Raw genomic sequence first — 26368 nt, forward strand, 5'->3', positions numbered from 1 at the left:
ATCAACTCCGCAGACTTCGGGTGTTCAAACTGCACATTCCAAAAAAAGGACTGGCCCCTAACAGGTTCATGGGAGATAACTTTAAGCCCTTGGAATATTCTGCCTGATAAAAGTGTCTTTGTATATACCTGGGGGTGTGGACCGTGTTAGACAGTTTTTTGTTCTTGTTGTTTTTTTTTCGGTACGCGGGCCTCTCACTGTTGTAGCCTCTTCCATTGCGGAGCGCAGGCTCAGCGGCCATGGCTCACGGGCCCAGCCGCTCCGCGGTATGTGGGATATTCCCGGACCGGGGCGCGAACCCGTGTCCCCTGCATCAGCAGGCAGACTCCCAACCACTGTGCCACCAGGGAAGCCTCGTGTTAGACAGTTTATACGAACAATGTGATCCATGCTGTATCAGTTTGACCTCTGGAGGGGCTGGAGACTAAGTAACTAGGTCAGTCATGCAGGCACAGAATCATGAGACTCCCAATAAAAGCCCTAGATACCAAGGTGTAGGTTAGCTTCCCTGGTTGGCACTACTGTGTGTTGTTACACATCATTGCTAGGAAAACTGAGTCCTGTCTCTGTGACTCCATGGGAGAGACAACTGGAAGCCTGTGCCTGGGTCTCTCCTGGATTCCACTCTACGTGCCTTTTGGCTTTACTGAATTTAATCTGTATGCTTTCACTGTAATAAACCATAAATATGAATATAACAGCTTTTCTGAGTTCTATGAGTCCTTCTTACTTATCACTAAACCTGAGGATGGTTCTGGGCATCCTCAACACAAAAAGTAACAGACTAACTTCAGCAAAAAGAGCTTTGTTTTCTTTTACAGCAGAAATCCAGTTAATCATATACCTATCCCTGCCTAAACATCTTATCTTTGGGTCTGTCATTAATATCTCTGTAGGAAAGAGAAGGGTCTGATTTAAATATACACCATGTGAAGGGAATAGTGAAATTGAAAATGTAGGCCTGTGATTCTCTAATCAAAGGCTCAAGCTATTGATTTTAAAATTCTTATTAATAAAACAGTACATGTTGTAGCCCTTAAAAATGACATAAACCTGTGTTTGTTAGCATAGAAAAATGTCCATGATAATCTATTATGTAAAAAGCAGATCACAATACAGTGTATATAGGTCATAGATAGTATGATCACATTTTCATTAAAAAATAATGAAAATATATTTAAAATTAAAAATTAAAATCTAGTGCTGGCTACAGTGTGATGAAATAATCTTACACAGTTCGTATAACCTGATACAAAGTTTTTAGAAAGTTAATTTAGCAGTTGTCAAAAATTTAAACACCGAAGAGTCAGTACTTCCCTGGTGGTACAGTGGTTAAGAACCCGCCTGGCAATGCAGGGAACACGGGTTTGAGCCCTGGTCCGGGAAGATCCCACATGCCGCGGAGCAACTAAGCCCGTGCGCCACAACTACTGAGCCTGCGCTCTAGAGCCCGCGAGCCACAACTACTGAAGCCCGGGCGCCTAGAGACCGTGCCCTGCAGCAAGAGAAGCCACCACAATGAGAAGCCCGCGCACTGCACTGAAGAGTAGCCCCCGCTCGCCACAACTAGAGAAAGCCCGCACACAGCAACGAAGACCCAACGCAGCCAAAAATATAAATAAATAAAGAGTTCCATAATTTTAAAAAGATATATGTACAAGGATGATCATAATATCAAAAAATTAGAAACGTGAACTAAGAATGCTGCCTGCCATATTGGTAAACAAAGGATGTTGCAGCCATCAAGCCCACATGCCCAGACAGTGAGCCCTGAGGGATCTCAGGATGGAAACCAGGAATGCCCACAACCTAGGAATCAACTGCTGCGGCCACCCACCCCCCAACGGTGCACCCTGAGGAGACTCAGGATGAGAAAACACAGGATACTGGCCCCAGATAGCTGAGGTGAATATCTAAGGAATGATTTCAGTGATCCAAGACTTTGCATCTTCCCATACATAGAAAAGTGCTAATTTTATTAACTTGAGATGTCTGGCTTTCTTTAATTAACAGTAATCTTTTGATGTTCCAACTTGTACCTGCCCTTGGTTGCAAAAACTCCTATGTATCCTGGCTTCCCCCATGCCCAGCTCCATGGAGCAGTCTCTCAGAGTTATCTGAGATGTTGTCTCCCCGGCTTGAAGTCCTCAGAATGTCTGCTAAATAAAACATAACTCTCAACTTTCGGATTGTGCACTGTTTTTCAGTCAACAGAAACAATCCAAATGCTTAGTAATTGGAGTTGATTAAATAAACTATGGTTCATATAAACAACTGATTATAATACTAAAAAGTGAGGTAGATTCATATATACTGGCATAGAGATAGTAAAAAAATACATCGTTTAAAAAAGAAGCAAACTGAAAAACAATATAATCAGTATTATACATGCAAAATAATAGTAGCATTAGTATAAGTATGAAACACTAGGAGGCATTAGCAACAAAATGCTGACAATTATTATGGAGATGACAGCCGGAAGGCCTGATGGAAGTTACGGGTTCCTTAACTCTCAAAGTTTTGTATTTCTGTAAGCTTTAAATTGTGTATAAAGAATGCTTATTAGTGATGTAATAAGAAAAAAATTATGCATTCGATAGATGTTAATCATCAGAACACTTAAACTGCCACATGGGCTGTTTCACTATCTAACCAGTCAAAAGTTTCCTCTCTAAGAGAGGTGTTCGGCTGCTCCCCCATGCCTGCAAGGCCTCTACTTGCCCAGCTTCAAGACAGAAGAAAGAGCCCTGAGTCAGCAACAGAGACATCAGTGGTTTAGTGGATAGGGGGAGCTTACCTGTCTGAATCAAGGTCCTAGAGTGACACCCCACTGTGTACGGCGGAGGGCGGGCAGGACACAGGGCAGTCTTTGCTCCCAGGGGCAGAGGGGGGTTAGCAATTATAGGGGGAAGTAACTACAGGTCGACTCATTACCAGGGAAACCAGCCGAGGGGAACGCCCCCTCGCCAGCCCTTTGCTAAGCTATCACTAGCTAGGGCCTGGGGCAAGTATGTAGGAAGGTCAGTCATGTGAGTCGGGTGTAGGTGAGGCAGGAACCGGTTAAGCAGGGAATGTACAGAGAGCAAGAGAACAGCTACCTCCAGCGACCTAACCATACAGAAGGTTTTAAAAATATCAACTGCAAAAGGCTGGACATTTAACCTTCAACGCTGCCATTCACCTAATTAGCCATCATGAATCTTTCATCCACAAATACATTTGAAGGCCTTTGAAATCGATTCCTATTCAGACTCTAGTCTTCATAAACAGAAGTCAAGGTGATAGCTGCACCAGAAAGTTCAAAGAATCTGATAAAGCAGTCATCCAAATTCTTATTTGTAGGTGGCCACCTGGTGATCAGGGCAGCAATTCGCTGAAAAAGACAAAAGATGACTGAGTAGGAGTCCCCCCAATCCACAGCCATATGGAATCAAACCGCCTGCGCCGACCAAGGAAGGAGGCACACACCTCGCTGGCCACCTGCACAGCTGCCGGGTCTTGTTTCATCAGTAAAGTTTCGCCAAACTGCCAATCAGCGGCGACGCTGGACGTAGACGTGCTACGCTGTGACATCAGAACAAGATGGCTGCTCCCTGAAGACTCTCTTCTCCAAAATGTTTGCCCCTCGCTCGTGTCAGGCTCCGAGTTAAAGACTCGGCCTTTCTCCAACCATGTTCTCCTTCCGAAGCTGTGGTCGCTGGGTCGCGGCTTCACTCACCAAACAGCACCATCCGTCTTCCCGGTTCAGCGGTGACAGCGCGGCGCCCTGGACTCCGCACTTCGACGTGGTAGTCATTGGCGGAGGACATGCGGGGACCGAAGCCGCTGCCGCCGCCGCTCGGTGCGGCTCCCGGACTCTGCTGCTCACGCATCGAGTGGACACCATCGGTGAGTAGCGCGGTGTGGGGCTTGCCTGGGACGCAAGCAGCCAGTGCCCTCCTCCTCCCCCTCCCAGTGCCTGGGATGTGGGCAACCTTTTCCCTGCCTTAAGGCTGGTGAGAATCCTGCCGACTGTGGTTTTAGCCTGATTTGTGTTTCGCAGATCAAGCGGGCCCGGGCCAGAGCTCTAAGACTAGGGGCTATTCTGTGGACCGTGGATTGTGCTGCTGCTGAAAAGTAATCAGTGGGGAGGGTGCGGGGGGCTGGGGAGAGGGGGTGCCTTGAGAAAAGGGCAAACTGTAGGAATACTGGCTGGTACCTTATTTCATTGTTGCCATTTGCCCTTACTAGCTTGTTGCTTTGGTTAAAGAGTGAATTAGGACTTCCCTGGTGGCGCAGTGGTTAAAAATCTGCCTGCCAACGCAGGGGACACTGTTGGATCCCTGGTCTGGGAAGATCCCACATGCCGCGGAGCAACTAAGCCCGTGCGCCACAACTACTGAGCCCAAGTGCCACTGAGCCAGCGCTCTGGAGCCCGTGAGCCACAACTACTGAAGCCCCCGCGCCTAGAGCCCGTGCTCCGCAACAAGAGAAGCCACCGCAATGAGAAACCCGCGCACCGCAACTAGAGAAAGCCCATCCATGCGCAGCAACCAAGACCCAACGCAGCCAAAAATAAAAATATATAAATAAATTTATTTTTTTAAGTGAATTAACATTATTAGTACTCGTTTATTAAATGACCATTGTGTTTTTCTCGAGAGTTTGTGAAGCCCTTTTGAAGAACGAGGGTACTTTTTTATTGCATTCTGTATTCCTACTGAATGTTTATTCCCCAGTTTTGTGCTTAGGACGACCCGACAGTGCTTTTTTGCACTTACAGGCTGTGGTTGGACGGCCATAATTTAAACAAGACTCCTCTCTAGCATCATCTTAGATACTAGCTAGGACATTATCCTGTAAATTATGCATGCCTATGTCTTTCCTCTTGCATTTTGCTTAAGAGTGAATAGTAACTGAAATGTTAACTGTGCTTTGTGTACTGAAATACTTTTTAAAACAACCATTCAGCTCATAACTGTGGAGAAATATGCACTGTTAACGGCGATTCTTTTGGAGCGAGGCTATATGATTACCCGAGTAAAAACCAGGAAAAACAGTTTTAAAAATCTAATGAACAAAAAAGTATTGAACTAAGATGATCATTAAATAGTATAAGTAATGTAGTTCTGTCAAGGATAAAGGAATTCCCATCAAAACCCATATTCATTAAGTAGTCGTTAATATCCTATAAAAATACCCATTGTATTTATACCAATACAATATGATCTAAAGTTTCTTTTTAAATAAATAGATTTCAGAGATATTTTAATAACTCTTATATTAATAGATGAGCTTCGTAAATGACAATTCTATCTTAAAATCAAAGTCTCATTTTTTTAAGGTAATTTGATGTAGTAGAGTATCAGGTATTTCTGCTTGTCCTCAGAAAGATAGCTTTGGCTGAGAAAGTTGAACTTCCGTAAGAATACAGAATGCAGGAATTGTCCTCTTTCAATTCAGTCATATCATCTGCTAATAATGAAGTCAGAGACAGAAAATCTTTTATTTTATACTAACCTGGAAAATAATGCTTTTCGACAAACTATTTTTTGGCATTCATGACAAAAGAGAAAAGTCTTCTGACACTAAATCAGGCACTGACAAGTAGGATTACCATGATTACTTTAGATCAATAAAGGTTTACCCCTAAACTGAATTTAGGTCATACTCCCCAAACAAAGCCTCATAGGGAATAGTGTTTACCTAAGTAAATAGTGAATAGGAAGTAAATAGGAAGGAGGGAAATAATCTACTGCAGCTGTCATCCCTGTTTTTAGAGTAGGGATGCTGAGGTACAGAATATTAGATAATTTGCTGAGATCGCATGGAGCTTATAAGTGGTAAATCTAGGAACTGAGCCAGATCTCTTGCTCACTCCTAACCCATGCTCCTAATCACAGCACGATTCAGCCTCCCTCTGGAGACCATGAAAACTTTTTTTTTTTTTTTTTTTTTGCGGTATGCGGGCCTCTCCCATTGCGGAGCACAGGCTCCAGACGCGTAGGCTCAGCGGCCATGGCTCACGGGCCCAGCCACTCCACGGCATGTGGGATCTTCCCGGACCGGGCACGAACCCATTTCCCCTGCATCGGCAGGCGGACTCCTAACCACTGCACCACCAGGGAAGCCCCCGTGAAAACTTTTGGAGGGCTTGTTGCTGGCCACAGCAGATCAGCAGATTGTTGACATAGTTTTCCCACTCTGTACCTCCCCCATAAGACTTGGGGAGATTTAAAGAGAAGGTATAAAATATGAATTCTACTTTCAGGAAGCTTATAATTTAATTATTTCTGCAAAGTAAGCATAAAGAAAACAGCAGGTGGCATTTATGGAAGACATACTTGATTATAACTGTGAACCAGTGCAAAGGGACTTCTTAAAATTACGCTTGATTTAGGAAGGTTTCATGAGGTTAAGAATTTCACGGTCACATTGAAAAGGAAGAGGAAAAGGCAATGTAATGAATGTGTACAAGGGAAAGATTCAAAAGAAACTTCCAGCAATGGTTTGTCTTCCAGGATGCCCTGCATAACTTTTTCTCATTTTAAAATTTTATTTATTTATTTATTTTTGGCTGCGTTGGGTCTTTGTTGCCGCACGCAGGCTTTCTCCGGTTGCAGAGCGCGGGGGCTACTCTCCGTTGCGGTGCGCGGGCTTCTCACTGCGGTGGCTTCTCTTGTTGCGGAGCACGAGCTCTAGGTGCACGGGCTTCAGTAGTTGTGGCTCTCAGGCTCAGTAGTTGTGGCTTGTGGCCTCTAGAGCACAGGCTCAGTAGTTGTGGCGCACCGGCTTAGTTGCGCCACGGCATGTGGGATCTTCCCGGACCAGGGCTCGAATGCAGGGGGATTCTTTTTTTTTTTTTTTTTTTTTTTTTGCGGTACGCGGGCCTCACTGCTGTGGCCTCTCCCGTTGCGGAACACAGGCTCCGGACGCGCAGGCCCAGCGGCCATGGCTCACGGGCCCAGCTGCTCCACGGCACGCGGGATCCTCCCGGACCAGGGCATGAACCCGTGTCCCCTGCATCGGCAGGCGGACTCTCAACCACCGCGCCACCAGGGAAGCCCCGCAGGGGGATTCTTAACCACTGTGCCACCAGGAAGTCCCGCCCTGAATAACTCTTGCATCCTGTTGGAACTCCAGCATTTTTAGTGTTTGCTTCAAGTTCTTTTATTTTATCAAGGCTCACTATATGCAGGATGCTCATATATTTATTTTGTTTATGTCTGTTCTCTTTAGGTCAGATGTCCTGTAATCCTTCCTTTGGTGGCATTGGAAAGGGGCATTTAATGAGAGAAGTTGATGCCTTGGATGGCCTGTGTTCTCGAATCTGTGACCAGTCTGGTGTACATTACAAAGTATTAAACCGGCGCAAGGGACCAGCTGTTTGGGGTCTGAGAGCTCAGATTGATAGGCAACTTTATAAACAGAACATGCAGGTAAGAACAGGGCATGAAAACAGGAAAGACTGCAGTGATTGTTTAACTGGTATGTTTCAGCTTGCGTTCTGTTTTGACAGAAAGAAATTCTGAGTACACCGCTGCTGACTGTGCGGGAGGGAGCCGTGGAAGACCTCACTCTTACAGAACCAGAGCCTGAGCACCCTGGGAAACACCGCGTCAGTGGTGTTGTTTTGGGTCTGTACTGCTTACCGATGATAATAATAGTATCAAACTCCATGTGAGAAATGTATTTTGAGCAGAGTACGGAGATGTTTTGCTTATTCTAGGAAATTGTTGTGTTTTCTGTTCATACATGAGGAAAACTGTATAAAAAGTCATACTTCTCCTTTCATTTTGACAATGAAGCTCACATTCTGTACCATCTTACTTTGGGACTCTATAGCCTGCATAATTGTGTAATTTCCTCCTGGTATTTCTTATTTCTGACTTTAAATATTTTCAGTTTATATCGTACAGGATTATTATATATGTTTTTTTATTTGAGTGTTGTATTAATTTTTAAAATAACACATGCATGTAATTTTTACAGAAATCAACTAGAATTTAAATTTGTGTGGAAAAACAATTTATCTCTATTATCTCCCTCTGCAGACTTAACCACTTAAACATTGGAAGATTTGTGTGTGCACAGTTAGTTTTATTGCTTGGGCAAGTCTATAGTCTGGTGATTAGGGATTGAACTGGCCTTTTTGTTGGGAACTCCCAAACAAAAGAGACTATGTCTCTTAGTCCTCAGGCGAAGAATCGATCTTCTGCCAGGGGACTGGACTATTGGCACCTGCTAGCATTCTAGGAACAAAATGGTAGGAGGGGCTGTGCTGAAGAATCTCAATCATTTAAAATACAGAGATTAACTTATTATCCCTATTTTAAAATTAATTTTTATTATACATTTATTAGGTTTTTTTTGAATGGGGAATACATATAACGGTAAACGGTTTAAAGGAGATGAAAGAAGGTAGAATGAAAAGGTGGACTCTCATCTTGTGCTCCAGGCAGCCAGTTTCCTTCCTCGGGAGCATTACTCATCTCTGGTGTGGTCTTTCTGTGTGTGTGTTTATATTTCCCCCCAAGACACATAGCAGTAGCATGTTGCACACACTATTCTGTACCTTTTTTGTAACCACTTAATCTGTGTTTAGTTTTCTTTGCTTTAGGGAGCTATGTTTCTTTCTTAAAAGTTCATGTTTTTGTTCTGTGATGACCTTAGTAACTATGATTTTGTATAATATACTTAATCTTCCCTTTCTTCTGTCAGTGTTGACTGACTTCCCCATGTTGAACAGTTACTAGTTTTATTTTCATTTCCCTTTCTCTCCCCTCCCTCCTTTCCCCTCCAGATTTGATGATGATATTGTTTGATTAGTGGAAGGTAGATCTGTCTGCAGGCAAACCTTTATATGCAGATTTCAACTCTTTCTCTCATTTTCAGCCCTCTAGCTTCATTCCTACATTTCTTATATTCAGTCCTCCAGTTTCTGAGCCTTTGCACGGCAAGTTGCTTCATTGTCATCAGTATGTTCTCTTTAGGTTCTTGAGTTAAGGCCCTCTCCCCTCTGCTAAATCAGTTATCACTCTTGCAACCACTTTTTTTAAATTTAATTTTATATTGGAGTATAGTTGATTTACAATATTGTGTTAGTTTTAGGGGTACAGCAAAGTGATTCAGTTATACATATACATATATCCATCCTTTTTCAGACTCTTTTCCCCTGTAGGTTATTACAGAATATTGAGTAGAGTTCCATGTGCTATACAGTAGGTCCTTGTTGATTATCTAGTTTATATGTTGTGTGAATATGTTAATCCCAAACTCCCTCCCCACTGCAACCACTTTCTATCTTCTGAAAATATTTTGAAATTTCTCATCTTTTGACAAGTTCTTTCCCATTACTTGGCCTGTGATTTTATATCTTTTTTGCCCCTTTATTTCATTTTCTTGGAGTTTCAAGAGGGAGAAGAAATCATGTGAGGTGGTCTGTCATATTTAACCAGAAGTCTAAATTAATTAATTAAAAAAATTAACTGAGAACAACAAAAAGTGCGCGGGAGCTGGGCAGACGCGCGGACTCTGGGGCCGGCCCCGCTGCACCCTGCCGTGCCCCGCCGCTTGGGGGGCATGTCTCACAGCCCGAACTTGACCGCACACATGCCCGCCGCCTCCCTCAGCGCCTCTGGGAGCGTCCACCCGCCCTCCACCAGTATGGCGACGTCTTCCCAGTACCGCCAACTGCTGAGTGACTACGGGCCGCCATCTCTAGGCTATGCCCAGGCAACTGGGAAGAGCCAGGTGCCCCAGAGCAAATACGCGGAGCTGCTGGCCATCATCGAAGAGCTGGGGAGAGAGATCAGACCCCCCCCCCTCCGCGGGCAGCAGGAGCGCAATGGAGAGCCTGAAACGGGGCATAATCCACGCACGGGGCTTGGTGTGGGAGTGCTTGGCTGAAATGGAACGGAAGGCCGGGTCCTAGCTGCCTCGTGAGCCTGGAAGGTTTTCTGCCTTCTTCCGAGAGAAGTTACAGTTCATCTCCCCTGTTAGGATGAAACTTTGTTTTCAAAATGGTAACAGTTTTGTTTCTCCTCCCCCCGCCCCTCCCGTGGTTCACCAGGCTCCGAATCTACAGCCTGTAAGATTGAGGAAAGATTTTGCAGTTGATGGGGAGTTTTTTTTTTTTTTTTTTTGCGGTATGCGGGCCTCTCACCGTTGTGGCCTCTCCCATTGCGGAGCACAGGCTCTGGATGCACAGGCTCAGCGGCCATGGCTCACGGGCCCAGCCTCTCCGCGGCATGTGGGATCTTCCCGGACCGGGGCATGAACCCGTGTCCCCTGCATCGGCAGGCGGACTCTCAGCCACTGCGCCACCAGAGAAGCCCAGTGGGGAGTTACATTGTCAATAGTGAGGAACTACCCAGGTGTTTGTTGTTGTTTTTTAAAGCATTGGTTCAAAAGAGGCACGTTAAAATTACCTATCTTACAGCAAACTAGTTTGCCTCCAAGATCCCAGTGTCTCGCTCTCCTCTTGAATACATTTATGTTACCCGCATTGTGCTTTGCTCCTTTTCGTAAGCTGATTCAACCTGAAGGGGTTTTTTTGTAGTGCGGACTTGACAGCACACTTAACTAGTAGCTGGGCCCCTCGTTTCCCATACACTATAGATTCTGCTTAATGTAATTTCTTTTTTGCTTAAGCATTTGCATGACTATTAGTGCTTTGAAGTCAATTTTAAAACCCAATTTTAGAACCCAGAACCACCTAAATGGTCTTGTCAAAAGACTGAACCTGAGGGCTTCCCTGGTGGCACAGTGGTTGAGAGTCCGCCTGCCGATGCAGGGGACACGGGTTCGTGCCCCAGTCCGGGAAGATCCCACGTGCCGTGGAGCGGCTGGGCCCGTGAGCCATGGCTGCTGAGCCTGTGCGTCCGGAGCCTGTGCTCCGCAGTGGGAGAGGCCACAACAGTGAGAGGCCCGCGTACCGCAAAAAAAAAAACAAACAAAAAAACACAAGTTATGAATACAGAAGAAAGAGCAACCTTCAAAACCAAACCTAACAAGGATCCCGAAATTTTTCCTGAGACTGTATGTAGATTTCAGTTCTGCCTTTCCTGTAAGTTGATCCAAACATCTGGAAGAAAATGGAACTGTTTGCATCTTTTTATTTATTACTCGATGTAATAAGGCTTATTTTCATTAACAGCTTGTAAAAAAAGAAAAATTACCTGAGACTATTCAGTGCTGACAAGATTTTAGGAACATGTGTATTGGTGAGAATACATTATGCTTTCCATCCCAGCTTTCTCGGATTCTTGAGGTTGATAACATATAGGCTTCTTACTGATTTAAAATCTTTTTCAAGTTTCTAAAGACAAAATTTTTCTGTAGTTTTACTGCAAAATAGTCACGTTCCAATTTGATCCATGGTAACAATTAGAACCTGAGTTTTATTTTGTTTCCTATCCTTTAGTGGATGGAAGTACAGTGTATGCGGAGAGTGTGGTTCTAACTACTGGGACGTTTCTGAGAGGCATGATTGTAATTGGATTGGAGATGCATCCAGCAGGACGTTTAGGGGATCAGCCTTCCATAGGGTTGGCTCAGACTCTGGAGAAGTTGGGGTTTGTGGTGGGAAGATTGAAGACTGGGACTCCACCCCGGATCGCCAAAGAATCCATTAATTTCAGCATTCTAAACAAGCAGACACCAGATAATCCATCCATACCGTTCAGCTTTATCAATGAGACAGTGTGGATCAAGGTGAGATAATTTATGAAAATCTGGCTTTAAACAGAGGATATAGACTAGCCCTTTTTTTTCTTTTTTTTTTTTTTTGGTAGCAATTCACTTTTCATCACTATTAGTGTGCAAAAAAAGGATCTTTAAAAGGATTAGCTGATTTGGCTACTTGGGTATTTCCCCATAAATTCTTAAATTTCATTACTTTGATAACTTTGCCTATTTAAACTTTTTGAAGTAGTTTCAGAAAAGTTGTAAGATTGTGAAACTCCTATAAGCCATTGAAATTCACCCATTGTTAATATTTGCCCTCCATATATAGAGACATAGATACATGTATATATTTAATGTATAAAACAATAATATACACATTTATTTATTTTAAATTTATTTATTTTTGGTTGCATTGGGTCTTTGTTGCTGCGCACAGGCTTTCTCTAGTTGCGGCGAGCGGGGGCTACTCTTTGTTGAGGTGCGCGGGCTTCTCATTGCCGTGGCTTCTCGTTGCAGAGCATGGGCTCTAGGCTGCGTGAGCTCAGTAGTTGTGGCGCACGGGCTGAGTTGCTCCGCGGCATGTGGGATCTTCCTGGACCAGGGCTCGAACCCCTGTCCCCTGCACTGGCAGGCGGATTCTTAACCACTGCGCCACGAGGGGAGCCCCCCACATTTATTTTTATTCTTTTTTCCAGAAACATTTAAAAGTTACAGAGATTATGACCCTTTACCTCGAAATACTTCAGTCTGCATCTCAACTAAGCACAAAGACATCCTTTTTTATAACCTCAATGCAGTGATGAAATTTGGGGAATTTAACATTGACACAGTGCTGTTATCTAATACAAAATCCATAGATTTTGCTGACTGTCCCAATACTTTTTTTGTCCCAACATTTTTTTTTCCAATCTAGGATCACATATTGCATTTAATTGTCATTTCCCTTTAATCTGGAACAGTTCCTTAGTCTCTTTTTTTTAAAATAAATTTATTTATTCATTTATTTTTACCTGCGTTGGGTCTTCGTTGCTGCACACAGGTTTTCTTTAGTTGCAGCGAGCAAGGGCTACTCTTCGTTGCAGTGCGCGGGCTTCACATTGCAGTGGCTTCTCTTGTGGAGCATGGGCTCTAGGCGTGTGGGCTTCAGCAGTTGTGGCTCGCGGGCTTCAGTAGTTGTGGCTCATGGACTCTAGAGCGCAGGTTCAGTAGTGGCGCACGGACTTAGTTGCTCCGCGGCATGTGGGTTCTTCCCGAACAGGGCTCGAACCCATGTCCCCTGCACTGGCAGGCGGATTCTTAACCACTGCGCTGCCAAGGAAGCCCGGCACTGATACATTTGAAGATACAGGCTACTTCTACCTATCCTTTGAATTTAAAAAACAAAAAACTGTATATTATGTGTTTAGAATTAAGGGCTAATATTTGATGGTCCTAGTTTCTGGTGAGTGTTACCCTGATGAGTGGCTCCAAGTGTTGTTATTTTGAGCAAGTGACTTTTGTATTTTCACTTTGGTAAAATGTAAATCATGATGATAGTTTCCTAGTGTGTATATTTTTAAACTTTTTGTTTTTTAGTTTTATTTTTTATTTTTGGCCATGCCACACAGCTTGTGGGATCTCAGTTCCCTGACCGGGGATTGAACCCGTGCCTTCTGCAGTGGCAGCGTGGAGTCCTAAGCACTGGACTACTGAGGAATTTCCTGTTTTGACATTCCTGGTTCACTTTCCTCAAAACTTTGTTCTTGCTTAGTTTTAAAGCAACAATCCCAGACATCACATCATTTCACTGAGATACACTTTGGTACATGTCTTTAACAAATAAGGACTTTGTAAAAATCGACACAGTACTATTATTCACACATAGCAAAACATAATTTCTTAACATCATCTGATATTCAGTGCTCAATTTTCCCTAGTTTTTATAGTTGTTTTTAAATGTTTATTTAAAATGTTTTTTTACAGTTGTTTTATTTGAACCAAGAACCAAATGAGGTCCATACATGACTTTGGATAATATGTCTTATAATAGTTTCCCTCTTTTTTTTTTTTTTACATCCATATGTGGAAGAAACCGAGTCATTTCTTTTCTGAAGTTTCCTACATTCTAGATTTGTCTGATTTCAACTCTCTGGTGCCTTAAACATGTTCCTGCATCCTCTGTATTTCTTGTAAACTGTTGATCTGGAGGCTTGTGTAAATTTAGCTTCATCTTTTGGGTTGTTTTTAACAAGCATACTTCACCATTAGCATTTGGCATTATGCATACATTTAATGTCTATAAAAGTAAGTGCATATCATGTGTGGCATTTATTTGAATGAGAGGCAAACTAATAGAGAAGCAAAACAACGTAACTAGTTCCTGTGTTTTAGCCAGAAGATCAGCTGCCATGTTACTTGACTCACACCAACCCTCAAGTGGATGAGATTGTCCTTGAGAACCTTCACCTTAACTGTCACGTTAAGGAAACTACAAGAGGACCCCGGTAAGGACAAAATATCAGTGCTCAGTTACTGTAAGGAACAATGTCAACCCTCTTTTGTTTGTTTCATTAAATTTTTAAATGTCAACGTCCTTTTCTAGATACTGTCCCTCCATTGAAGCAAAGGTTTTGCGTTTTCCAAACCGTCGACATCAGGTTTGGTTGGAACCTGAAGGAATGGATTCTGACCTCATCTACCCACAAGGGTTATCTGTGACACTGCCAGCTGAATTACAAGAGAAAATGATCACATGCATCAGAGGCTTCGAGAAAGCTAAGATGATTCAGCCAGGTAAAGAGAATGCCAGCTGCTCTTCAGTCTGAGCTCAGCATTGCTCAGCAGATGGTGAGGAGATTGCTTAGAGCCTCAGGACACAAAGCCCAACATCTGTGCGTTTAAAATTGTCTTCGTTTTTAAAGGGCGTTTCATGATAATCTTTGCATCTCTACCTTGAGGCAAATCCAGCACTGTTTTTATTACTTTTTACCATTTATCCTTTGGCCAGGCTATGGTGTTCAGTATGATTACTTGGACCCCCGTCAGATCACTCCTTCTCTCGAGACTCATTTGGTGCAGCGGCTCTTCTTTGCTGGACAGATAAATGGCACGACTGGTTATGAGGAAGCTGCAGCTCAAGTAAGAGGTCGTTCAGATGTTACTGAACAGAAAAGGACTATTTAACTGGTGTTCCTCCTCTTGATGTCTGTTAGGATAGCTATACAGAGCTTAGATACAGCTCATAACTACAGTAGAAGACTTCTTATTCTGTTTCAGGGTACACAACAGGAGTTTAAAACCACTGCGCCTTGATTACTCTTTTCTGAGCTCCTAGATCCAATAACATATTTCGATTAGATTTATTACATTGCTTCTGAAATTTAAAAAAAAAGAAAATTTAGTTCTTTTAAACTAACTTTATTGAAAATTACCCTATTATTATTCCTTTATAAGCAGAAACTTATGTTATTGTTAGTTGTAAGTAGGAAAAGGCTAAAAAAGTCTTACAAGTGGATTTTTTTTTTTTTTTTTTTTTTTTTTTTTTGGTACGTGGGCCTCTCACTGTTGGGGCCTCTCCCGTTGCGGAGCACAGGCTCCGGACGCGCAGGCTCAGCGGCCATGGCTCACGGGCCCAGCTGCTCCGCAGCACGTGGGATCTTCCCGGACCGGGGCACGAACCCATGTCCCCTGCATCAGCAGGCGGACTCTAAACCACTGCGCCACCAGGGAAGCCCCTTACAAGTGGATTTTTTTAAAAAAAAAGATTAGCCCACCTAGGTTTATTAGGAATATTAGATATTTTTGAAAACAGTGAATCATAGCATTCTAAACTGGTACATTACCCGTATTCTGTTTCTGAATATGGACCACATTTTCTGTCTCTGTTCTATCCCTGCTGGGCAGGGCCTGCTTTCTCACTCCCTGAGCTGTTTTTCCCAGGTAGTACCTGAATAGGATAGCTCTTTGTTCAGTTCATAATGGCCTTTTAAACATTTCAGTCCTCTTGTAGGGTGTGATAGCTGGAATCAATGCAAGTCTTCGGGTCAGACACAAGCCTCCTTTTGTCATTAGCCGAACAGAAGGCTACATAGGAGTCTTGATCGATGACCTCACCACGCTGGGTACCAACGAACCATACCGCATGTTTACCAGCCGAGCTGAGTTCCGCTTGTCACTGCGTCCTGACAACGCCGACAGCAGGCTCACCTTCCGAGGTAACTCTTCACTGAGTCTTGCAACCAGATTTCCTCTCCTTTAAGACCTCTTTCATTATAGTCTCTCCCTCCCCCTTCTAGGGTACAAGGAAGCTGGTTGTGTGTCCCAACAACGATATGAAAGAGCTGCTTGGATGAAGTCTTCTTTAGAAGAAGGCATTTCTGTGCTAAAATCCATTGAGTTTCCAAGTTCTAAATGGAAAAACTTAATCCCAGAGGCTTCTATAAGTATTGGTAAAAGTCTACCCCTCAGGTATGCATTTTTAATGTAGACCTTTCTTACTTTTTAAAGAAAAATGAAGTCATTTCAGAGAGATATTACCTGTAAATTCCCTACCTGCACATTTTAAGTGAATGCAGCTATTACGTTTGCTTCTTTTCAGAATCCTTTAGATGTAACTTATCTCTTTATTCACTAATGACAATATATATGATTCTAAGTTATTTTCATTTTTTATTTAATTTCTCTGTGGCTCCCATTGAGTTCTTCTGGCTTGCCTAAGATTTAGGGGGTACAAACCAAGAAATAGAGTCATCTGCTTGCTTTTTTAGGCAGGGAGCAACTGGAGTGGTCTCATCTTGCCTGTGAGGTATAGCAGGGCAACTTTGACTAAGCACAGTGTTATAAATTCTTCGGACTTACTTGAAGAGTCCCTTGCTACATTTTAGGGTTCTTTTTGTCCTTGTTTTTACCATTCTGGTTATATGGACTCTAAGTCTAAAGGGCATTAATATAGAGCTTTTTTGCTTCAGAGGTATGTTCCTAAAAACCTTGCATAATTCAAAATCTGCATCTTTCACCACTGCTTTTTCCCATTTAAAAAAAGGTAAGCTAATCGGGGGTGCGGGGTGCCCAGAAGGCATAAATCTACAATCATTGTATCTTAGAAGCACACATGCTGGCTTGATCTTGCAACTGTGTCTCCAGTATGTTTTTCCTTTATAGCTTTCCTTGATTTCCAACCCCTGTTTTCCTTGTGAGGGATTCTGTGGACTTAAAGGTATACCCATTTTAATGCCACTTTTTATTATCTCTAATCTTTCCAAGTGCTCTCCCCTTAACTAACAGCCAGACATAGCATGTCTTTGTTTGGCTTTCATGTCATCACAGTGTTTTATCGTTTACGATTTCTGTTCCCAAATTTTCATTTTCACAGGAATTTCCCAAAGCACTGGCACTATGGTTAGAGGATAGTAAGCAGGTTTTTAGTTATAGTAACAGTAAGTAATAAATAACCTGCATAGTAGTCACCCAAACCAGGGGATCTCACTCACAGGAAAGACAGCCTGGTTCACAAATAAGGGTGCTGGATGTATTTGTTTACCAGCTAAGTGGTACTGGGAGATGGTAGTAGTGTAAACATAGTTTTATAATTCGCTCAGTTGTCCAGCTTTTTGTTTGGTAAATTTAAGAGGGTTCACATTTTTTCAAACTTTGCAAAAGAATTTATAACATTATGCTTTGTTTAGATCAAATATTGCACTATTTCAAATTTTGTATAATTAGAATTTGCATTCAATGTGACTAATGTGGATTGAGGTCTTGGTGAGAGCATGGGAAGTGACTGTTTTCAACACAGTTTAAAATGCGAACTGATGAATAAAAATATGAAAAAGGAGGCTGTCAGTTTTATGTTTTTACCTGACTAATCCCATGAGTAGCCATTTTGTTAAGGTGATTTTTTTTTTAAAACAGTAATTTGGCCAAATGCTTTCCTTGTTTATTCAGGTGTCTTTCATTTCAGAAGGAAGCGGTGACAGTGACGGGGCCTCATGTTGATTTCAGCAGAATATTTATAGTCTAGGGTTCAGCCTCCCTAAAAGAACCACTTTATCAGTTCCTAGATATGTAAAGCTAAAAAGATAGAAACTTGGGCAAAGGACATGTGTTGCATCTGCGGCACACGTGGCGGGCTCTGTGCTGGCCCTGAGGAGTTGAACTGGACTTCGAGCTGACATTTTGACAGAAGAGATCCACAGGTGCACACACATCTCCTGTCATGATTACAGGGAAACGCACTGACCTGCCAGGTAGCACAGAAACTGTCTCTTGTGTTCTGTGGAAGTGTGCGAGCTTGTCCTTCTGTGCCAGACCTCTGCACTCTGAGGCTTAGGCTTCGTTCAAAGCTGGTCTTGAAGTTTGGGCCTACAAACAGCTCCAAGCCTTATAAACAAATTATTGAAAACCTTTTTAATAGTTAAATGGTCACAGGCTTTTCTTTGAGGTCACTATCCTGCAAGATTCCACGGTAGCTGCGGAAGGTGTGTTCCAGCATGTTCTATAATTTCTGAAAGGACAACCCCTTTCTTTTGAAGTTTAGGGTTATTTGGTTTCATTCTAGCTTATCTGATGAGGCCTCTGAAATTAGTTGACATAATTCATTTCGTGGAGCACAACAAAGTTAACAGCTCCTTGTGGAGAGAGGGTGTCTGGCCTTTCCTGGGCCGTCTGAGGAAGAGATGAGTCAGGCATCTGTAGAGGGTGGTGATGCATGACCCTGGTGATAGGATGAGCTGTAAAGAAGGCATCTGGGAGGGCTGGAAGAACTTGGGACCCCAGGATGGGCAGAGCTGACTTTCTGTTGCCTAGATAATTAATTGTTTAATTGGTTTTGGGTGGACAGAGTTGATCAAAAAAGCAATCTGTTAAAAGAGGGAAAGATAGAAGTAAACAAAAATAAAATTAAGGAAGTAAATTTAGGGAAACTGTACAGATCAGTGAGGCCTTGAGAGAACCAAACAAAATGAGAAGGAAACTGCGGATATTTTGCAGTCTTGGAGCAAGCGGGAGATCTTCGGCTGGTTCCGAGCACACGTGCAAACGCATTCACAGGACGTGGGCTTAATGTGACTTAGATGTAAATTCTTACGGAGTTCAATCAAACCCTTGTTACCAGAGGACATTCTGTCCTTACAAGAAAGGGACGACAGGGCTTCCCTGGTGGCGCAGTGGTTGAGAGTCCGCCTGCGATGCAGGGGACGCGGGTTCGTGCCCCGGTCCGGGAGGATCCCACATGCCGCTGAGCGGCTGGGCCCGTGAGCCATGGCCGCTGAGCCTGTGCGTCCGGAGCCTGTGCTCCGCAGCGGGAGAGGCCACAACAGTGAGAGGCCCGCGTACAGCAAAAAAAAAAAAAAAGAAAGAAAGGGACGACAAGTAGTTTATTGCGGTGCTACCGGCAACTTATCCCTCGTGATAAAGGGAGGGAGCTGAGAATCACATGCCAGCCTCCTCGAGGTCCTACTGCGTTGCCGTTGCTGCTGCGTTTGCTCACTGTACTTGGGAAGAATTAGAAATATACTGATATTATTTATTCTGAGATTTGTATTATTTTCAGGGAATCCTGTTCTTGATCTGCTGGATATAATATGGACCCCTGTGTTAATGGGACTTTTGTGTACTTGTAGAGCTCTCGATGTTCTGAAGCATGAGGAAGTTGACATGGAGTTGTTGGCCAGGGCTGTCCCAGAGCCCTTGAAGAAGTACACCAGATGTGGAGAGCTCGCCGGAAGACTGAAGATAGAAGGTAGAAAATACTTGTTTACTTAGGATGTCTGTATGTTCTCCTTCCCTTTCGTGCAAATTGTGAATGGATGGCAGATCCACGAAGAGCTCTCCGTCAAGAGGCGCCATTATTACCACAGGACCAGCATCACCTTAGGCTCTGACCACTCAGAGTGGGGTTCCAGATAGCACTGCAACATGTGGGAGCATGCTAGGGATGCACAATCTCAGGCCCCACCCCAGACCCACCGAGTGAGCACCTGCTTTTTAACAAGATCCCTACATGATTTGTGTGTATATTTCATGTTTGGGAAGTGCTACTGTACAGCTCTCCTTTAAAAAAAACAAAAACAAAAAAACCCTCTTTTTTCCTTTTGAACTTTTTTTTTTTACATCCCCCCGCCTTTTTCTTTAGATTTTTTTTCCCTCCTCCACCCTGCTGCTAAATTATAAGATCTAATGCAAACATGATCAAGGTGTGTTCCAGACTTGTAAACTTGCCTGTTGTAAGAAAGTAATCTTTATTATTGTTTTATATTTGTTAATTAATTTATTATTAATTCACTTATTTGGGCTGCACCAGGTCTTAGTTGTGGCATGCAGGATCTTTAGTTGCAGCACGTGGAATTCCTTAGTTGGAGCATGCGAACTCTAAGTTGCGGCATGCATGCGGGATCTAGTTCCCTGACCAGTGATCGAACCCGGGACCCCTGCATTGAGAGTGCAGTGTCTTACCCACTGGACCACCAGGGTAGTCCCTACATTTTCCCCATTTTAATGTTCTAATAATGAGAAAAATAATGCTATCTTTGGCTTTGACAATATATTGAAATACTCTTCCATTAACAAATACTTTGTATCAGGCAAAGGAATCCACAGTCTGCCCTTGTACATTATTATAACATTTGGTGTGCTCTCATACTCTTCGTCAATATATTGACCATCAAAGTCACATGTGACTTTTGGAGTTGCACTGAATTTTTTTAAAGTTTTTCTTTATTTAAAAAAATTTCAAAGATAAACAGAAATACTGAGAATAACATTAGTTTGTGCATTGTGATAGATTTTTTTTCCTCCCATGGAAAATTATGTGGAGAAAAAGGCAGGGAACAGAATGAGATGGGGGAGAAGGGTAGGAAAAGCAGGATAATGATGGATTGTTCAAACAGGAAAGGACTTTAAGCTCCTTGGGGACCAGCGAAGGTGCTAAGAATGCTGCATTCCTTCTAGCAGTGATAATTTTCTTTCCGTTCCAGAGAGGTCTGTCACCTTGCTCTACTTTGGCTGCATATATAGGATGACCCAAGTGCTACCTATCATTCTTCCAAATGACCAGACCCTAGTCATTTGCTAACGTGTAAGAAATATTGTTAACCTTTTATCTCAACGCCATGACCTTTCTATTGAGTAAAAATTACTTTATTGAACATTTAGGCTGTTAGCATCTGGCTGTTATACTTTAAACTTGGTGTGCAGTTTTGTTTTGTCCAATAAATCATCCAGAATAATTATCTTTAACTTGTTTATAGGAAACCCTGACTTCAGCCACGGAGTAGCTACTGTTTTGCCTTGTTCTTAAAAGACTCTGGCATATATAAAGACTCTAATTTATATCCATGGCTTAAAAGAAACTACACTAAGTTAAAAAATAACACATATCAGTGGTTTTCAAATCACTGCCTGGATCCTCCACTAGGCAAGTTTCTTCAAGAAACTGCGAGGCAGAAATTAGTTTCAGATTCTTTTTTGTAGTTATCTCTCATGTTTTGCTGTATACATATTTGAAAGATTAAATATATCTTTAACATATACATTACTTCTTCATTTATATTCTGTGATCCTATAAAGAGTCTATTCATGAGTCATAAAATTTCATTCCAGTTTGTTGTACTAATTCGTTATATATTGTATTAATCACATGCATTATTTCATTTGATACTTAAATGTGTCCTGTGAAGGATAGCTATTCGCATTGTCTTCATTGTACAGATAAGTAAGTGATAACTTGCCCAGCATCACCCAATTGGTGAGTGGCAGAACTGGGATTTGAACCTAGCATGTCTGACTGTAAGGCCTGTGCACCTCACAACCATCCTTTGTTGTCATAAAGACCATTGTGAGTCCTCCCAGTCATCCCTTAACATTTCTAGATAAAGCAGCTGAGGCCCAGAAGGATAATGATGTGTCCGTAATTAGAGGGTAGTTTACTGGCAGAGCCAGGCTCAGAGCCGAGATTTTCTGGCTGCCAGTCAGGTGATGGAAGCAGATACTGCCAGAACCTTTAGGGAAGACTTGCTTTCTTAAACAGGACAGAATGACCACCTCAGTTTAGGTTTTAAAACAGGTTTTGGATTTATTTTTCTAAGAACAGAATGCTTTAATTACAAAATAATTGCTGAATGATCTTCCTAACTTCTGAATAACACCTTAGTTAAATTATTTAAATTACGTTATCACCTAAGAAGATCTACTTTTTAAAATTATAGCTTTATATGGACATAATTTAGAAAACCATCTTCTTAGAGAAACATCTTTTTAAAATTTTATTTATTTATTTATTTATGGCTGTGTTGGGTCTTTGTTGCTGCATGCGGGCTTTCTCTAGTTGTGGCGAGGGGGGGCTACTCTTAGTTGCAGTGCGTGGGCTTCTCATTGCGGTGGCTTCTCTTGCTGCGGAGCACAGGCTCTAGGTGCATGGGCTCAGTAGTTGTGGCTTGCGGGCTCTAGAGCGCAGGCTCAGTAGTTGTGGCTCACTGGCTTAGTTGCTTCACGACATGTGGGATCTTCCCGGACCAGGGCTCGAACCCGTGTCCCCTGCATTGGCAGGTGGATTCTTAACCACTGTGCCACCAGGGAAGCCCTTGGAGAAACATCTTTAGGACTTAAAATTCAAACCTACGGCCTATTGAAGGAAATGTTCCACCAAAATTTGTACTGAGAAGGAAAGCAATTTCTTTTTTTACTTTTAATTTTCTAGATTTTTGAAATGAAAAGGACATGGAATAAACTACCATACAGAATGTTGTAGTTAATACGCAAGATACTCCCTCTCTTTATTCTAGCCTCAATGCCCTCATCTGTGAAAGGGAACACCTACCCCACCTGTCTCATGGTACTGAGATCATGTATGCAAAAGCTCTCTGTAAATTGTAAAAAACTAAAAATGTAAGTTGTTAATGTAATCTGCATATCATCATTAATTTTGTTCACCAGCCACATATGAATCAGTGTTGTTCCATCAGCAACAAGAAATAAAGGAAGTTCAGCGAGATGAAGCTCTCCAGCTGCCAGAAGACCTGGATTATTTGACTCTCAGGGATGTGTCTTTGTCCCATGAAGTTCGAGAGAAGCTACATTTCAGTCGCCCACAGACGGTAAGAAAACAGGCAGTGGGTAGGAACGGTTTATAAAGAGCCAGAGCTTTAATTTTTAAAACCTGGATTTACAGTGACCACGTAACTAATTTTTATTTCATCATAAACAGCTTAACCTCTTATTTTCATATTCTCTTTGTATGACAGATGTCAGTATGTTTTTATGAGATGAAAAAGCTTAGTCTAAATAAGTAACTGGAAGTCAAGAACTGGGTTGATTATAATTATCCTCTAGTCCCAACCTTGTGTTAAACTGTCAGTGCAAACTTGTATATATGACATGACTTAAAAGAAGCTACTTTAGGTTAAAACAGAATATATATCACTAGTTTTCAAATCACTACTTGGATCCCCGCCCCAGGGATTCCATAGTGTTGTGTTGGGAGCCACTAGGAGGAAGAAGGGGGCCAAAGAGGCCCCCCACCCCATGCTCCTGCTTGTGTGTGTGTGTCTATGTGTGTTTTGCATTTGCGTGAGTGCATGTGCACCCTGCTGTAAACATCTGGCAAAAACTTTATAGTATATAATATTGGACTTGTAATAACAAATACTTAAAGACTGGTAGGCTGTATTTATTGATTCTGAGACACATTTTAACACCTCTGAAACTGGGTTGTATCTTAAAAATTGATGGTGTATCATAGTTTAATGGGCAGTGGGTTGTGTTTGTTTTGGTTTTGGTAATGGTTCATAAAAATAAAGGGGCACTTAAAACCATAGTCTGCAAAAATTTTTGAAAAAAATGGTTTTTAAAGGGAGGAGTGATTTCATGGTGTTCATGAATTTAACATGGTGTTCTTAGTAAAAGTCATTGTGGAAAGTGGGCAAAGAGGCTCTAAGTTTTGTAACTGTATCATTTTCATACTGGGTTATGTTTCTGTGGATACTCACGGGCTGCACTGCCCAGTATGATAGCCATTAGCCAAATGTGACCATTGACCGTAATTAAAATTAAATTAAAAATTCAACTCTTCAGTCATACTAGCCACATTTCAAGTGCTCAGTAGCCACAATAGGCTATTGGCTACCATATTGGACAGTGCATTTTTACTGTGCAAATGTTATAGCAAAGTTACATTATCACAGAAAATTGAATTGCATAGAACTGGTCATCGGAGTTCACCTCTTATCCAAAATTCTAAAGTACAAAAAGCTCTGACACACATTTGCTACAGACTCATTTGGTGGCAAAACAGACCTGAACTGATGAGGTCTTTATACCACTTGGAGTGAATAATCCATACATTTCACTGTAAAAATATACCACAGAAGTATCACTGAGATTAATTACAGGGTGCTGCCCAACACACTGCTAGTGATATTAGATTAGTTTAATGAAGAGAAAAGGTTAGGTACTCTAACATGTTAGTTACATGATCTTGGACAACTCATTTTAATGTCTCTGAGCCTCAGTTTCCCGTTTGTAAAATGAAGATATTAATTATAACCACATTTCTTTTATCTACTTTCTGAGTTATTTTGAAGATACATTAAGATAATAGTTTTAAAAATATTTCATAAACTGTAACATACAGATTGTTACCAGGAGGAAAATAGATTTGCTTATGACTGACATAGCTTATTTATGTTTCTCTTGCGGTTTTAATTCCTAGATTGGGGCTGCCAGTCGTATACCTGGAGTGACACCTGCTGCCATCATCAATCTGCTCAGATTTGTGAAGACCACTCAGCAAAGACAGGCAGCTATGGATAGATTGCCCAAAACTGATCAACATTTATGTAATACAGACAAACTTGAAGACAGACAGTTATAGCTTTCTATTCATAGAAGACTTTTAATCAATACAAGAGTATAGATAGGAGATAAGATGTATTTTTTTAGCTTACTATTAGTAACAAAGTTTATTTACCTAATTAAATCCAATCTAATCTTAATCGCTCCTGACAATGTACAAAATTCTTTTCTCAAAGTTCCCTTTTTTCACAAACGTTTTATCACTTTTTATATCCATATGATTTGTCCCTTAGTCTTCCCCATCCAGAAACAAACAGCTCTAGGACAAAATTATTATCATCATTTTTCCTCAACAAAAATATCTCCATTCTTGGGCTTCCCTGGTGGCGCAGTGGTTAAGAATCTGCCTGCCAATGCAGGGGACACAGGTTCAAGCCCTGGTCTGGGAAGATACCACATGCCACGGAGCAACTAAGCCCGTACGCCACAACTACTGAGCCCGTGTGCCACAACTACTGAAGCCCGTGCACCTAGAGCCCGTGCTCTGCAACAAGAGAAGCCACCGCAATGAGAAACCCACACACCGCAACCAAGTGTAGTCCCCGCTCACTGCAACGAGAGAAAGCCCATGCACAGTAACAAAGACAAAATGCAGCCAAAAATAAAAATAAGTAAAATAAATAAATTTAAAAAAAAACTCCATTCTTTATACCTTCCCTCGCCGACGACACATATCCTACTTGCTTTACAGTGAAATGCTTCCCTTATCGTTTTTAGTAGCTTTAATTACATATTACAATTTTTAACCCTTAAAAGCCTTAACAAAACCAAGAAACAAGTAATTCAACTGTTACACCAGCATTTACTGACTGACAAACTTATGAACATATTCCATAACCTCTAAAAACTTAACATCTTTCTCATAGCATAATTTCTCTTTAATGTGGTACAAGATACGTGTTTAATAAATCCAAACATCTTCTGAAGTTCTAATTAACCCAAGGCTGAAGTCTCAGGCAAAGTGGGCTTTGTATTTTAAGGACATGATAAGAGTTACCTTCAAGCTTTCTCCTAGGCATATTTTTGTTCTCTCAGGGTCAGAATTCTGAAAACAGTATTTCATCAAGCTAGCTTTCTCTAAGTGCACTTCCCACCACAAACGGTCCTCAGTGTCAGACACATGTCAGAACCAATTGGCAAAATGCCCAAATAGCACTTCATGCTCAGAACAGTAGTTTGCTGGGTGCACACCGGTGGACTTAACTCGGTCTTGGAGCTCGTCAGCTCGTTTGGCGGCATCTTTGCGTTCCACCAAGGCAAAGCCTACGCTGGCAGCCAGTGCCGAGCAGGGGAGAAACAGGGAGGAGCCCCGAAACAAATGGTTTCGACAGCTGCTAGGAACGCCCCCCCAAATCCCCCTCCTGGGGCCAGCGAGCCACGAGCAGCGGGGTCCTCGCAGCCATCCCAGCACGTCAAGGCGGCGGGTCTGCTCCAAGATGTATTTCTAGTTAGCACCTGTGAAAATACCCTCATTAGGTTATTATAGCTTCGTCGTTAATTTATGAATAGGAGAGAGATTATAACTGTGTTTTTGTGTATCTGAAAATAGTTATAAACTCTTGATTTATATTCTTTCTTTCAGGTGCTCTAATATAAGTTTGGGCAGTGTTCATCAAAGAGAGAGATGGTGGAACTAAAACTAAATCTGAGCCTGCAGATAAGGACTCTGCCAGGAATTCCCTGGTGGCCCAGTGGTTAGGACGCTGCACTTCCACTGCAGTGGGCCTGGGCTGGATCTCTGGTCAGGGAACTAAGATCCCACAAGCCGTGCGGTGCAGCCCATTGAATTAAATTATTTAAAAAATAACGACTATACAAAATTATCTCACTTAAAGGAATATTTCAAAACAGCCTACCTCCTCTTGCTGCCAGCCAG

General features: G+C 42.2%; 1 protein-coding gene and 1 pseudogene across 2 annotated transcripts; both read left to right on the forward strand.

Annotated features, from left to right (window-relative positions):
• The first annotated feature begins 3575 nt into the window (after positions 1–3575).
• On the forward strand, positions 3576–25125 carry MTO1 (mitochondrial tRNA translation optimization 1). The gene is made up of 12 exons (XM_082633395.1): positions 3576–3888; positions 7219–7418; positions 7499–7616; positions 11405–11694; positions 14038–14150; positions 14249–14439; positions 14654–14784; positions 15656–15860; positions 15942–16113; positions 19266–19384; positions 22576–22736; positions 24350–25125. Exons 1-12 carry the CDS (start codon positions 3672–3674, stop codon positions 24509–24511), a joined length of 2079 nt encoding a protein of 692 aa, XP_082489521.1. The 5' UTR covers positions 3576–3671; the 3' UTR covers positions 24512–25125.
• LOC309810983 (cyclin-dependent kinase 2-associated protein 1-like) lies at positions 7626–10666 on the forward strand (annotated as a pseudogene). Its single transcript has one exon. The product of its transcript is annotated as a cyclin-dependent kinase 2-associated protein 1-like (transcript).
• Positions 25126–26368: the final 1243 nt, after the last annotated feature.

The sequence above is a fragment of the Mesoplodon mirus genome, assembly GCF_964341445.2.
Source record: "Mesoplodon mirus genome assembly, chromosome: 10".
NCBI classification, from domain to species: Eukaryota; Metazoa; Chordata; class Mammalia; order Artiodactyla; family Ziphiidae; genus Mesoplodon; species Mesoplodon mirus.

Bases quoted from the DNA above. Each gene is read 5' to 3' on its own strand.
- MTO1 (XM_082633395.1), top strand. From the start codon at position 3,672: ATGTTCTCCTTCCGAAGCTGTGGTCGCTGGGTCGCGGCTTCACTCACC. The intron at 7,419-7,498 runs GTAAGAACAGGG...CTGTTTTGACAG, and splicing joins TTTATAAACAGAACATGCAG to AAAGAAATTCTGAGTACACC. The intron at 15,861-15,941 runs GTAACTCTTCAC...TCCCCCTTCTAG, and splicing joins CAGCAGGCTCACCTTCCGAG to GGTACAAGGAAGCTGGTTGT.